This window comes from Adelges cooleyi, unplaced genomic scaffold (assembly GCF_023614345.1).
Source record: "Adelges cooleyi isolate 19-005CV unplaced genomic scaffold, UGA_ACOO_1.1 ACOO_flye_CR_arks_rails_tigmint_CR_PRNA_574, whole genome shotgun sequence".
Classification (NCBI taxonomy): domain Eukaryota; kingdom Metazoa; phylum Arthropoda; class Insecta; order Hemiptera; family Adelgidae; genus Adelges; species Adelges cooleyi.
In genome coordinates, this window is record NW_026096268.1 from 8,686,406 (window position 1) to 8,701,059 (window position 14,654).

The 14,654-nt window shown below is 33.3% G+C and overlaps 3 protein-coding genes across 6 annotated transcripts; 2 read left to right on the forward strand and 1 right to left on the reverse strand.

Annotated features, from left to right (window-relative positions):
* Nucleotides 1-203: 203 nt before the first annotated feature.
* Nucleotides 204-6,148, reverse strand: LOC126843818 (armadillo segment polarity protein-like). The gene is made up of 13 exons (XM_050581622.1): nt 5,860-6,148; nt 5,682-5,731; nt 5,361-5,585; nt 4,961-5,268; nt 4,718-4,872; nt 4,333-4,652; nt 4,105-4,250; nt 3,826-4,035; nt 3,496-3,750; nt 3,120-3,417; nt 2,892-3,034; nt 2,061-2,151; nt 204-791 (listed from the first exon to the last, which is right to left on the reverse strand). Exons 2-13 carry the CDS (start codon nt 5,701-5,703, stop codon nt 667-669), a joined length of 2,298 nt encoding a protein of 765 aa, XP_050437579.1. The 5' UTR covers nt 5,704-5,731; nt 5,860-6,148; the 3' UTR covers nt 204-666.
* A 265-nt stretch (nt 6,149-6,413) lies between these two features.
* Nucleotides 6,414-9,757, forward strand: LOC126843819 (deoxyribodipyrimidine photo-lyase). Of its 2 annotated transcripts, none has more exons than XM_050581624.1 (8): nt 6,414-6,581; nt 7,269-7,384; nt 7,459-7,585; nt 7,760-7,885; nt 7,954-8,315; nt 8,384-8,582; nt 8,661-8,853; nt 8,936-9,757. In XM_050581624.1, exons 2-8 carry the CDS (start codon nt 7,277-7,279, stop codon nt 9,339-9,341), a joined length of 1,521 nt encoding a protein of 506 aa, XP_050437581.1. In that variant the 5' UTR covers nt 6,414-6,581; nt 7,269-7,276; the 3' UTR covers nt 9,342-9,757. The 2 variants fall into 2 exon arrangements, with proteins under 2 accessions (XP_050437581.1, XP_050437580.1); XM_050581623.1 differs by having other exon boundaries at nt 6,416-6,703.
* Nucleotides 9,758-9,978: 221 nt separating this feature from the next.
* LOC126843821 (serine/threonine-protein phosphatase CPPED1-like) lies at nt 9,979-13,206 on the forward strand. Of its 3 annotated transcripts, none has more exons than XM_050581626.1 (6): nt 9,979-10,086; nt 10,672-10,746; nt 11,578-11,787; nt 12,291-12,429; nt 12,506-12,783; nt 12,921-13,206. In XM_050581626.1, exons 1-6 carry the CDS (start codon nt 10,080-10,082, stop codon nt 13,127-13,129), a joined length of 918 nt encoding a protein of 305 aa, XP_050437583.1. In that variant the 5' UTR covers nt 9,979-10,079; the 3' UTR covers nt 13,130-13,206. The 3 variants fall into 3 exon arrangements, with proteins under 3 accessions (XP_050437583.1, XP_050437585.1, XP_050437584.1); XM_050581628.1 differs by lacking the exon at nt 9,979-10,086 and adding an exon at nt 10,103-10,500 and having other exon boundaries at nt 10,674-10,746; XM_050581627.1 differs by lacking the exon at nt 9,979-10,086 and adding an exon at nt 11,286-11,402 and having other exon boundaries at nt 10,670-10,746.
* Nucleotides 13,207-14,654: the final 1,448 nt, after the last annotated feature.

A 14,654-nucleotide genomic window follows, 5' to 3' on the forward strand; every position in this document is an offset into this window, starting at 1 on the left:
ACAGGTAAAGAACTCATGTACTGGTAATATGTTCATATTATGTACACACTTTACCCAATGACTTGCATCCAATAAGTAGCAATATATTTTTAGATAACAGTAGGTAAAATAAAATAGTAAATAATAAGAATAAAACAGTATAAGATTACAACTATCAAAGCAATTATATTCATCTTAATCGATCAAAATTATAGTAAAAATTACAATAATAATAATAATAATATTTAGTTACTAATACACAGGACAAAAAATTAATAAAAAAAAAATTATTTTAAATAAGTCTCAATTGATAAATAAAACACTAATTTCAAGATACACGCACACACACACGTGTATATCTTGTTAACTTAATTTTATCTTAATATTGCTAGAATATCAATGTATAATATTATAGTTTAAGCAGTCAAAAAGTATTGTTGATTTGAACTTAAAAAAAAAAAGTTAAAATAACAATTAACAGCCATAGGGGTAAATTGTTATATATTTTATGGTATGAAAACAAACACACCTTAATGTTTTCGATTTATGGCATACAACAAGTAATGCAAAATGTTAATTACATTTTCATAATATAAAATTATTATTGTTCATCGAAATAATCACTTAACAACGTTAAAATATTATAATTTCCGAAATTAGTTCACACCAACGAGGTTCGTCTCATGATCAGAGTGGCATGGATGTCAGATCACTTTGTAGACCAAAATCTACGTCCATCGATCCGTAGCTGGAATCTTGCGGTGGACATATTTCCAACCCTTCCATTGAATCTAAGGGTAACGCGCCATACCCTGTACATTCAATGAAAAAATAAAAAGTTATTAGAAAATTGTACACGACATTTAATGTTAGTACAACCATAGATTAAAATATATACAATAAAATATAGAAATATTAAATAGATAGAGTACATTGAATGGATAATATCTTTTTTAGTATTCGAATAATTTTTTTATCTATACAGATGAAGCAATAAACATTTTTTTTAGCTTTTAATGAATTCTTATTACATTATGATAAAACTATTTGCTATTCGTTCTTTGTTTGAATAGTTATAAAATTATTTATTATTCATAAAAAAAAAAAAAATTATACAACAAACTATTTATTATATTGTTATCTATATTTTAGAGTATATTTAACTTGATTTAACTATAAGTGTATTGTTGTATTATTAGACAATAGTAGCACATGACTGTTCTTGTAATTAACAATTTGCGTACAAACATTCATAAATTTAGTAAAGAAATTAATTATCATTAAATTACTAAATTAAGACTGATAAAATTACTATTTCAAATGTCTCTATCACATAAAAATATTTAACTGTGAATTTAAGAATTTAAATTATCATAACATAAAATTTTTTTAAAAAATCAAATTAATTTTTTAGATTAACAATAATAAAATAATTATTATCGTAGTTAAAGTACAGCGATTGAATGCTAATTAAGTTAAGAGGCGTTTTATTGTTAGAAAAAGGCTTTATTCATAACCAAAAAACAAAATTCATTATAACAATATAATCCGAAACCGATTATTCTAAATTTTGAAATGCAATAACTAAATATATCGACTTACAAAAATTATATTTTACTTGTTAATTTTTAGTTTAGAAATGGTTTTTATAATTTTTTTTCAACAATCACAAAATTATTAATGTTAACAATGTAAATAAATAACTATTTTATATGTTAGTCAATGTTGTTAAAGTAGACGATACAGTATATTGTCGGCCAAACAGTATCAAAGGGGGGTTACAAAAAATCGGTTTATGGTAATAAAAATTTGTTAATATGTACTTGTGTATATGTCACTATTTCAATATAGTACATTATGAAACTGCGATATATGGTTATTTTACTGTTTTTAGCCAATAATATTTTGATCTAATAATAATAATAATGTTATATAGTATTACCGTTATCACCGATTAGTAGACTTACCTAATATAGCGACTAGCGTAGCTGTGAGTTAGCAAGTTAAAGCAAAAGCTAATCCAATTAAAAAAAAACCCACTAAATTCAAGCAAATGTATACTTTATTTTTTATTTGTGTACCTGAAGCACTGTGTTTGGGCGACCCTACACCACTGTAGACAGTGCTTAATCCTTGACCATAAATATCATACTCGTTCGCCCCTATCATGTCCTGTTGTGGAAACACACAAAAGCTCAAACATCAATTTACAGGTAAAACAAAATATTATCTAAGTTCATATTCATTAAAAAACTAAATAAATTACAACTACCAGGGTGTGTAATGAAAAATAAAATAATTTGTAAATAACCATACAAAGTAAAGCGCTAATTAAAACTAAATATCATGTAGAGAAGCCTGAACGGATTGTGTACGGAATCGACAAACCGCTTTGCGTTTTTTTTTTTTTACCGAATAGGACAGAACATGGAATTTTACTCGTCTTAGACATCGATTCGAATCAGAAAACGCACAAATCGAGGAAATTTTACTCAAATCAATCGTTGTAGAAAAAAATTTCTCGACGGGTACATAATTTCAGAAAGAACGTAACTGTGTAAGTAGTGTGGACAAACGGGAAACAAATCAAACATACAAAGGTGAGAAATGTTCCAATTTTTTTAAAACTAACCATTCTAAGTATAGAGTGATGATATACATAATATCTATTGTACATAACGATTTCTAATACTCTACGTACGTACATTACAAAGTGAAAACAAATCTAAATCTAAATATGTAAAAAAAAATAATGCAGCACACAAATTTCAATTGTATCATTTTACTCTACTTACCATTTAGAAGATATTACTCGAAATAATATGTACGTATATATATATATATATTTTTTTTTTATATATATAAAATTACTAAATTTGTTCTTTAAAAATTAAGTTCACACAAACGCATACCTGGAGATCGGGAGCTATACCGAGGTCACTGGAAGGCCATAAGTTTTGTTCTTCGCTAAACAGAGAATTTGTCAGTTCCATGGAAAGGCATTTTTGCAACTTATGTTCCGAGACCCTGGACAGGACGGCCGCAGCACATGTAGCTAAAAAACGACAGCGCACACATGTTTATAACATAATGATATCACGGTAGTATTATGTCGACAATGTTTGATTGACAATACTTACCCAGTGCTTCATTTCCACAGTGCAACAGATCAGTCAACGAAGCGGTTCCGCCTTCGGCTTCAATCATATCGGCACCTTCTTTGTCCGCAGCCAATTCGTTGAGCGTGTCTGCCGCCAAACGTTGTATGTTTTCAAAGTTATTGAACAACAGCTGTATCAACACAGACATAAACCCTTGTTGAGAACGTATGATCGATCGGCTTTGCGGTTCCTTGGCTAGGATTTGCAACGTTCCGGCAACACACTCGATCACTTCCTCCATTCGAACTCCGTCTTGTTTGACGCTAGTATTCGAATGCTATAGACAACAACAGTTAGGTATGCGAAGAAGTCGAAACGAGAATTTACATTTTTAGTCGTAAATAAATCACATTACATTTTGGAAATCTTGGAAAGCGCGCATTAAAAGTCCGACTAAATTATGCATGGCGTTGTGTTCACAAAGTAGTCCGTGTGACGCTTTGCATTGGGCGACGTTCTTTATCAATCCGATTACCGCTTTGATGAGAGGCCAATGAGACGCAGGCTGTAATAATTTGGCCACTATCTGAACGCCGCCAGCTCGGCAAAAAGCGTTGTGTGCGTTTTCGACTTCGGCATGACCGGACGTAATGTGTCGTAAAGCACAAACCTTGAATATTTATAAATATCGCCAATTAAACAAAAAAAACTATGAAGACATTTTAATTTATTTTATATAACTTACAGCGGGTTTTGTTATTTCCTCGTTGTCTCCGGCACTCATGATGGCACGGACTAGAGCATCGACACCACCGAATTGACATACAGTCAATTTATTTCTTTGATTATTACATGTTAAGTTTGATAATATTCCGGCGGCACACGTTACAATGTTCATGTTCGAATGACCTAGCGCCGCAACTAAAGATTGTAACAGTTGTTCGAGTCCGTCAATCTAAAATTTACAAAAAGTAATTAGATTAAAATTTTAAATACACTAAACATAATCGATTAGTCGACTTACTTTAGTTCCCGCATCGGATAAGTTTCTCAAAGTCCATAAAACATTATACACTAACTGTTGGCTGTCATGCTGAAGATGCATGGCCAATGCTTGCATTCCACCGGCTTCTACGATGGCCGGTTTGTTTCGTGAACAAACTGACAAAACTAAAAATAGTGAGTACATAAGTAAATAACAAACCAATTCACATTAATTTTTGTTATCGTTAATAATTGTTTAGTCGTATACCCTTCAGTACTCTGCAAGTCAGCCATAACAGTTTCTCATAGTTATAAGAGCGCATTATACGCACAAGTTCGACATGTCCCTGAGCCGCCAATATTATCAGTTTACTTTCTTGATTTCCGCATGCCAATATATGCAGACAGTCGGTAATGATGGTCAAAAATTTTACAGTGATTGAGTGACTGTTCGATTTGAAAGTCAAGAGAGACACCATCTTCTGTAATCCGCCGGCAACGCGCACAGCCATTTTCGAACCGTCTTGGTGTAGTAACAAATTATGAAGAGTTATTACGGCATCTCGTAGAATTGATACAACAGGTGAACTAAATGAATAAGAAAAAAAACAACATTAATTGTCATTCCTCTAAGTACACTAATAAAAAATTACCTCATTAGTTTAACTAGCGCTGGGATTCCTCCGCTTTTGAATATGGCCAACAAACCTTGTCGATGATTCGATAAGTTGCGCAACGTTCCAACTGCACCGATCGTTGTTTCTAAATCACTGCTATTGGCGACGGATTTAACTAACGTAGCGATCATCTACGGAAGAACATTTTTTAATTTCTCAAATAGTTGAACTCGACGACTACCAATTAGAAATGGATATTAAAATTAAAATTTCATTTACCTGTGGACTATTAATGATAGCGTGTAAGGCGGCTTCTCTGTTGGACAGTTGATAAACCATGACGGCCGCTTGGGAAACCACAACTTGATCTTCGTCGTTAAGCAATTTTATTAATTCTGGAATGGCCCATGTAGCTAGTTCAGCGTTATCTTGATAATTGATTAGATTCACAACGGCGTATTTCAACATTTGACTCGGGCCCGTCATGTTTTGCACATTAGCCGCACTGTTTACATTGAACTGAGCTGGCATTTCAACATCGTCCTCCAAATTGTCATTACAGTTTTGATTTAAATGTTGGTTCATACCTAAGCGACGTTTTACAATATAAGTTACACTAGTAAAACGCATCGATAGTATTATATAAAAAAATTAAAATAGTGTAATCGTGTATTATTACCGTCGACTTGCTCGTGCGGAAACGTCTGTGGAAATCCTTGATCGAGATCAAACAGAAGTCGGTCTCTCTCCATATCGTCTTCTTTGGTGGTGATGGAATGCGTTTGAGTGCTACCTCCGGACTGTATGCCGGAATCGGGCAAATACTGGCTTCCTTGTTGCCATACTAAGGACGGATCCTTAATATCCAGAGGCTCGTTAATGGAATTCACCATGTTTGCTGCCACTGTGAATAAAAGTAACGAGTAATACGATTAAACGTTAAAACTCAAGTAAGTATGTGTATTGAAATAAATATATCAAAATCCGGTGTTAAACATACTTCCTCGAGACTGATAGCTCATGGTCGACAGTGTCGATTCGATCAATGACCTGTAACGTTTGACAACGAAGCGAATGAACAATTATTGTTAAAAACTTGCACAATATTTTAATATTGCATTTAATGTTGAAAACAAGTCCTAATAAAAAAAAATGTTAAAAATATTGTTGTAACTCACCGAAATTGCTGCAACGGCGGCGGCGAACCGATCACAAAACGATTATTGCTGGTGGAAAGTTTTCAAGTGCGGCACATTCCTTGATAAAGCGCGACAACCGAGATTTCCAAGTATCGAGCAATAACCAAGCCTTACAATGAGGCGAACACAAAATGGCGTTCGTAAGGCTTGCGCGAGGGTGGTGTATGGTCCAGGATCCTTTGTGGGTTGTTGTGGCAGCCTGTCCAATACACTGGCAGGATGCAGGTTCACATTCCACACGGCCGCTTAAGTGGGGGCGATTATGACAGATCGGCTACAGAGCAGGTAGAGCGGTGCGTGCGGTGCATACACCGCGGTCGCTGCGACGGCGGTGCACTGCCTGAATAATATTATGGTATTATGGAAACGTTCAAAGGGTTCTTAAATTATTGAAGCGAGAATACCGTTTAAAAAAAACTAATATAATATATACTTTATATTTAAAAAAAAAATCAATCTAAACGAGCAAATTAAATAATATATATTTTTTATTCTGCGGTTTCACAACGAATTACACACATTACTCTGTTTGTCTGTTGGTACACCTTACGGTCCGCAGTTCGCATAGTGAAGATTCCCTGTGTGTTTGGATATAGGTACCTGTCAGCTTCTCGTTATTGTGATTGTGTTATCTGAAAATTGGCAGACAACGTCCGTTACCCGGTTCAGTCGTTTCAGCGTTCTTTAAAAAGTCAATACAAGTAATTACAATTCTTTAACTAAAAAAAAAAAAAAAGAGTGCTATATTGTTGTGGGTTTTTTATTATAAATAGTTTTACCTTGAAAGACATAATTATCATTTATCCTACGCCTTGACTCGATTGTAAGTAAACTGTTTATAGATTTTTTTTCCCCATTAATAGATGATTACCGGAATCCGGTATTCTAATATTTTAAATTATTGGAAACCCCAGCTGAGAATCGACAGACAATACAATAAAAACATAAATAATGTTTCAATGCCATACCATTGGATAAAAATGATTGATGTAGTTTTTATTAAAAAATCGAATGGATAAAAGTTCACCTTTATCCATTCAACTGTTCAGGAGACCACATTTTAGTCGATATATTATATTCAAATACTTTGAAATTTTTTTTTTGAATTTCTTAAACTCAATAGACATTCAACATAATGTTTTGCTGAATTGCGTATTTTCTTATATTATTATTATTTTTGGCCCTTTTTTTTTTTTTATCAATGCATAACTTCCGTATTAATTACTCGAACACAACCAATCGCTCGTAAGCTATCGACGTAATTATCTCACAGTTTAATTTTAACTCAAACAATTCTAAATAAGTCCATTTCGTGTACGTCGGGAGCAAACTATTTCCATTTTGAATTGTGTGGATATCGAACTTGATTAAAAATGTATTCTGTTTAGTTCAAGACATGGCTGACGAATCACCACCAATCAAAAAATCGAAATTATCTACTTCAGATGCCGGTTCGTCAGCACAGAGCAATTTTTTAAGTACTGTGTCTGCTCAAAGGAAAAAAGTAAGTTAGATTTGGTTTTTTTCTTTCTTATTAATGTAAACCCAAGTGTACAACTAAAACGGACGTGTGTTTAGACGGCTCCTTCGGTAATGGAATTCAATTTCAATAAAAAACGTGTACGAGTTTTGTCCGACGTAAAAGAAGTACCTGAATGGGCTGATGGAATAATTTATTGGACTTTCCGAGACGAACGAATCCATGGTAATGATTAATTTTTTTTTTCAATTTTATGATGGTGTGTGCAGAGTAATTCAAATAAAACATCATATTAATGCAATTGTATTCTTAATGTGTTAACATTGTGTTAATACCGTAAATTACATTTTTTATACATTGTTGAAGTGTACAGTGTTGAAATTTTTTTTTTTTTTTCAGATAACTGGGCATTCCTGTACGCACAAAAATTAGCTTTGAAAAATAAAGTATCGTTGCACATCACATTTTGTAGATTACAAAAGTTTTTAGACTGTAGTCTTCGGCATTACAAACATATCTTTGAAGGTATGAAATTAATATAAATTAAAAAAAGTATAAAATATTCCGTTAGCTAATGTTTTGCACTTTAACAGGCTTAGAGGAATTGGAGACTGAATGCAATTCGTTGAACGTACAGTTTCATTTCTTAATCGGTTGTGCGGCCGACGTACTGCCAGACTTTGTCAGGAAACACAAGTTGGGAGCTGTTGTAGTCGATTTCATGCCCGTCAGAGAACACATGTTGTGGACGAAACAACTGGCACAACGTCTCGGATCAGAAGTGCCGGTCGTGCAAGTCGACGCTCACAACATTGTACCCTGTTGGGTGGCGTCCGACAAACAGGAATACGCCGCGAGGACGATACGCAATAAGATCAACAGCAAGCTGTCGGAATTTCTAACGGAATTCCCGCCCGTAATAAAGCATCCGTACGGCGGTAAACTCAAGGCAAAAGTACTGTGGTTTTCGAAATAAACAAACTTACGTAATGATAAATTATACTTGTAATTGTCTCGTGTTAGCCAACCGACTGGAATGAAGCCGACAAAACGCTCGAAGTCGACCGTTCAGTCGGACCCGTCGCCGGGCTGAAAGCCGGTTACAAAGCGGGAATGAACGAGTTGGAAATGTTTTTGAAAAAAAGGCTACCGAATTATGCGACCGCTCGTAACAATCCTGTAAAAGACGGTCTTAGCAAGCTTTCGCCGTGGCTGCATTTCGGTGAATGGCTAAAACCGATTTTGTTTTATCAATTATATTATGCTGTGATATATTAACAAATTTCTAATATTTTTTCAGGTCAGATATCGGCTCAAAGGTGTATTTTGGAAGTAAGCAAGTTTTCCGGCAAATACAAAGACAGCGTTGCGGCTTACAGGGAGGAAGCGATCGTGAGACGCGAACTGTCGGACAACTTTTGTTTTTACAATCCGAAATACGATTCTATCGAGGGCGCGCCGAATTGGGCCCGAACTACTCTTAACGATCACAAGTAAAGTCTTATCGCTGCTGTGTATTGATCATAACTGATAAGTCCAACTATTATTATGTCTTTTTTTTTTTTTTTTATCCAGGAAAGACAAACGTAAATACGTTTACACCCGAGAAGAACTCGAAAAGTCTCGCACTCACGACGACTTGTGGAATTCCGCTCAGCTACAATTGGTGAACCAAGGCAAAATGCACGGTTTCCTGCGTATGTACTGGGCGAAAAAAATACTGGAGTGGACCGACACTCCGGAAAGGGCGTTGGCGGACTCGATTTACCTGAACGACAAGTACAGCATGGACGGCCGGGATCCGAGCGGTTTCGTCGGCTGCATGTGGTCCGTGTGCGGCATTCACGATCAAGGCTGGAAGGAACGAGAGATCTTCGGCAAGATTAGATACATGAACTACGAAGGGTGTAAGAGGAAATTCGATATCAACGCTTTTATAGTTAGATACGGCGGAAAGATTCATAAGTATACTAAAAAATAAAACCACCGACAGTATTGTTTATTTTATTTACTGTTTACACTTACTTAATGTTTTACTTTTTTTACTTTTTATTTGTGTTTAAATTTAAATTTATTATTTATAAATAATAATATAAAATCTTAAAGTCGTGTAAACGTTATCGAGTTTACCGTTGTAACCATATGTTTTTTTTTGCAGTACTCTCCTATGGGGAATGTACTGCAGTAGTAAGTTTTTAGTTTATATTGTAAACAACAGTGAATATTATGTCAATTTATTAATTTTTTTTTAATTATACTAACATTTTTTTACTATTTTCTACATGTGAGTATTACTTTGACTTGGAACGACGACAACAAAGAAAAACCAATTGCAAACGATTTTTGTAATTATTTACTATTAAATACAACGCTTAGGTTTAAGGGCGACATTTGTTTATTTAAATTTTATTAAATATTTTTATAATCCAATATAAATTATTTTAACAGATTGTTTTTTTTTTTTTTTACTCGAGGACAGAAACCACTACTTTGAATAAGAATTGTAAGTAATGAGCATATGTTTTTATTGTTAAAATTTATATCTTAAGAAAATATTTCCACACATTTTTCAGTTTTACAGCTATTGTATTGTAATAAAAATATTATCTAATATTCAGAGAGGATTGCTGCGTGCTGTCTGTTTTTAAGGAGTTTGGTATAGGCAATATTGCGGTTTTGATCCGCATTTCGACCATGCCATGTTAATTTACCGGTGTTAATGTCAAGTAAGATCTGAAACGCCTGTACTAAAATAAACAAGGAATATGGGCACCATAGTAAATACCGTACACTGTCACAAGAGGTATTTACAGACCATTATAGGGCAAAGAAATAGCATAATACTGGGTAATAAAACCGACGATGGTCACTTGTCAACTAGTTATTATCTTATCTAAAATAATTGTAATACCTACTGTATATTATTGAGTACAACTCGCAGCAATCGAACCGTCGCTGAACACAAGAATATTGTATGGAATTATTTTTACCAACAAGTACAACATTTTTACAAAGACCTTCGAATAGTCAGTGTCTATTTGTAAGTCGATCCACGCTTTTGGATCCACCTCTTTTTTTTGTTCTTAAATATTGCCCCTACCTATAGAAGTCTTCTTAAAAACAGTCCACGTGCCAAATCAGGTACATTTTTAGATTTATAAAATATATAGCTATGAAACTATATTCTCGCTGTACTCTGTAAAGTCTATATTTTACTAGGCGGTTTTTACAATTAAATGTACATACCTACTATCGAATTTACACAGACCGTTTGTAATTTTAATGTCTTCTAATTTTCGGTGTGTATTTAGCGGATAAAATGACAGACAACAAAGTTCAACCGTGGAAAACGCATACTATTTCGGAAAGTATTGGCTACGGCAAATGTAAGTATAGCTTCATTTTTCGGTTTAAGTATAACCGTTTTTTTTTTTTTGAACTAAGGGACCGCGATTTTTCATAGAAACTCTGAAAGACGACCGGAAATGTGGATTTATAAAATCCCAACAATATTGCCCCCCTGGTGTGTGACGAACAATAAAAGTAGTAGTATGAGATAAGAGATTTCAATAGCAAAAAAAAATTAGAAATTCAGTGGCCGTCTGTAATGTTTTCCACTTTTTTCCCCCTAGAAAAATGTCTTTATTATAATGTATATTTGCATCTATACAAAATACATTATGCACAACAGTAAATGGGTAAACAGTAAAAAAAAAAATAATAATAATATATCTTGAATAACATGCAGTAGGGGGGCACCTGATGGGCTCACCTACTTTGAATTTTGCGTTAGTTTATCTAATAATTGTTTTAATTTATAGGAGGTCTCTACGCCATTTCTTTTTTAATATTGATTAAGTTTGGAACGTAAGAGAGAGGACGAAGTAGATTAAGTCTGGTGTTTAATTGTTTTCTTATTTTTCAGTTATATGATCTTTCCAAGTTAGGCGTTTGTCAAAAATGAGGCCTAAGTATTTTACTCGGTTAGTTTGGGAGAGTACAGTGTTGTGGAGTTTGACAGTTGTCTGGCCGAAGAGAAGAGGTGATGTGATATTTGATTTGCTTGTGTATTAAATTTTATTTTCCACTTGGTAAACCATTTTTTTCTAGTAGATTGTGGCGGTGTTGGAGTTTAAAATTTGCAATTAAGGGATCAGCGTCAAATGCTAGTGTACCTGTATCGTAAATTATTTATCCTTTTTTTTTTTTTTTTCTAGTAAGAGACAACCAAAACTGGTCGAGCAGTTATTGTTTTGTGGTCGGCTCTGATCCTCAGTTTGGTTATTGCACCGACTGCAAACCTCGGCCTCCCACGTGCTGGCACCAAGAAATGAATAGATCCATGAAGGCTGTGGAGAAAATCAACGCTTTAAGGCCCAGGCCTCAGTTTGTAGTGATTTGCGGTGATCTGGTGCACGCCATGCCCAGTGAGTGTTACTCTATATTTTTTATGAATACAACAATATGTTGTAATAATATAAAGAGATGAACAAACATAATAATAGTATACTAGCTTGTATGCAAGAGCCAAGTAAAAAGTAGGACCAGTAACCAGTATGACCACATGGAGGGAAAAAAATGCTTTATTGTCGAACAAATAAAACAACTGGGCATTGTCGTTAACTAATACAAATTAATAGCTAAAACTTATATTGTACAAATTAATAATAATACATTTAATATATATTTTATCGAATTTAAAAAACAAAATTTTTTTCGAAACACTGTTATCATTGATATTATCTTATCACCACGATACATTGAACGATAATTATTTTCTTCTATGTTGGCACACTGACTTTAGTCCTAGTGTTTGCAACACATTTAAAACTACCATAGCCACAATAGTAGGATAGATAAAACAGAATAGGACAAATATTTATTAAAACTACCTAAATCCATATTGTTGTTGATACATATTATTATACAGGTAAAGACGAAAAAACGAATAAATTACAAGTGCAAGATTTTAAAAAGGTGTACGATAAGTTACACCGGTCTATATCTCTTGTGTGCGTTTGCGGCAATCACGATGTAGGCAATGAAGCAGACGAACAATCTATTGATATGCAAGTATTTATTATCAAACAAAACGACATATATTTGAAGAAAAAAAACCCAATATGTTTTACTGTTCGGGTATAGGTATCGTGACGAATTTGGCCAAGATTATTTTTCGTATTGGTGTGGTGGTGTACGGTTTTTAGTGCTGAACACTCAGTATTACAAAAAGAACACAGTACAGGAAAAGGCAAAGGAACAACAACAATGGCTGGAAGGACAGCTGGCCAAACACAAAGGACAACGAATTGTTGTATTCCAACATATAGCGTGGTTCGCACTGAAAATCGACGAAGACGAGACAGATTATAATCTTGGTAAACAATTAAGAATGGAGATGCTCGAAAAATTCGCCAAAGCTGGTAGGTAAAGAGGGGTTTTATTTTTAAAACAATTTTTTGTAACTTTGCTAGAAAGTCATAAACGTGTGTGAATGTTCAAATCGATAACTGTTCAACTGTGTTTTTTTGCAAACATGTGATTTTTTTTTTGTTTTCAGGCGTCACTCATATATTTTATGGACACATTCATAGAAACCACGAAACGTCCTATAAAGGCATGGACATGATCACTACTAATGCCATTGGTAATCCGCTCGGAGAAAACCCTGACCCGCCCGGTTTGAGACTGGTAAAAGTTTATGAAAATAACTTGACACATCAATACTATTCTTTAGAAGAATTTCCTTGTTGTGTCGATTTAAATTAGTCAGATTATATACATATTAAGATAATTGTGATATAACTTTAAAAATAAATAATACTACACGATTATTAAATATTATGCAAAAGTAAATTTATATTATTCATTTTGTTTCGAAAACAATATTAATCCGCTAGATTTGTAATTGAAAAGTTGTAATAATTTTTTAAAAATATATATATGTTTATTATTAATTTCCATGATATCAAATTTTCCTTTCTTTGTTTACGGAGCTGATCCCAAAGGTATAAAATATGTTTTGAAACTTTCTACATTCTTCTTTTGAGTAGTAACTGTGAATGCAATTTAGAGCTTCGGGATCTTTTTATTTTTTATGAGCGAGTATTGTAGATTTACTTCTATGCATAGGTACTTTTGTACACACAATTAAATAAACACCTTATCCACAAAGAGACTCGAATTGAATAATTTTGTGAATGGTTTTTTTTTATTCCACAAGTGTAACTCTTTAAGTCCAATTTTGATCAAATAAAAAACCTCTGACTACCCTACAATCGTTGATCTATATAGTGCTTTACCTTAGCTTCTTCATAGTCACATCTGATGCTTCTCTTTTTTTCTATTAGTACATTAAATGTTTCAATTCCATTTTAATTTTTAGTAAAAGTAATTAATTTCCGACCTAAATACCGAATCGATTAAATCGAATAAGATTTATATAATTGTTGGAAAATAATGTTGACGTACTTTCTTGTTGTAAAAGTAGGTATACTGTTTATGTAAAGAGTAAGCTGTTAGTATATAGATACATATTGTCATACAATTTTCGTCGATGATGATTTTTTATTTAAGTGAATTTTCAATATATTTTTTGCACCTATCGCAAAATATGTATTTTATCTTTTCGTGTCAAGGTCCCACCACTTACAGTAATAATAATGTTGTAATTCCTGACAATCGCCGTTTCATACAATAATAAACACTTTATACTTTTTTTAATACTTTATACTCGGCGCTACGTGTCAGCTTTTTAGACACGAGCACACACACAAGTCCTAATGGACAGCACAACTTTCGAACAAACACAACTTTTCCAATAACATATTTTTTTGGGTCACAAAATCAAATTTAAACGTTACACTTGGTTTGCCTTGCATACGTAGAATAAACCAAAACTTAAATCTCTTTGCATAATTGAAATTGTAAAATGTATTATTATTATTATTATTATTATTGCAATACATCCGAATTTTACAATAATTTAAGTGTTAAACGTGGGAGTTCAATACACACCTAACCTGATTTAACCTAAATTGCGTTTGCCACCATTTTGTACAGCAAGAAATGTCCTAGGCTTGTAAAGGACAAATTCTCGGTTGCTACTAAAATATAATGTGCCAAAAGTAGATTTTAAAATAAATGAGGTGAATATAAGTAGTAATGTTAAAAAGTATGGTTTTCTGAATAATGTGCTATGTAGTTTCCAATGTTTACATAAATACAAAGTGTGGTAGCGCAGTTTTTTTTTTTTTTTTAATACGTCTTTGTTTGTGCAGTAAAATACAACGTC

Coding starts and splice junctions, on each gene's coding strand:
- LOC126843818 (XM_050581622.1), bottom strand. CDS start 5,703: ATGAGCTATCAGTCTCGAGGAA. Junction 4,873..4,960: donor CTATCATTAATAGTCCACAG/GTAAATGAAATT, acceptor GTTCTTCCGTAG/ATGATCGCTACGTTAGTTAA. Junction 792..2,060: donor GCCCAAACACAGTGCTTCAG/GTACACAAATAA, acceptor TTGAATGTACAG/GGTATGGCGCGTTACCCTTA.
- LOC126843819 (XM_050581624.1), top strand. CDS start 7,277: ATGGCTGACGAATCACCACCAATCAAAAAATCGAAATTATCTACTTCA. Junction 7,886..7,953: donor TTACAAACATATCTTTGAAG/GTATGAAATTAA, acceptor GCACTTTAACAG/GCTTAGAGGAATTGGAGACT. Junction 8,316..8,383: donor GCGGTAAACTCAAGGCAAAA/GTACTGTGGTTT, acceptor GTCTCGTGTTAG/CCAACCGACTGGAATGAAGC.
- LOC126843821 (XM_050581626.1), top strand. Junction 10,747..11,577: donor AAGTATTGGCTACGGCAAAT/GTAAGTATAGCT, acceptor TTTTTTTTCTAG/TAAGAGACAACCAAAACTGG. Junction 12,784..12,920: donor CGAAAAATTCGCCAAAGCTG/GTAGGTAAAGAG, acceptor TTTTGTTTTCAG/GCGTCACTCATATATTTTAT.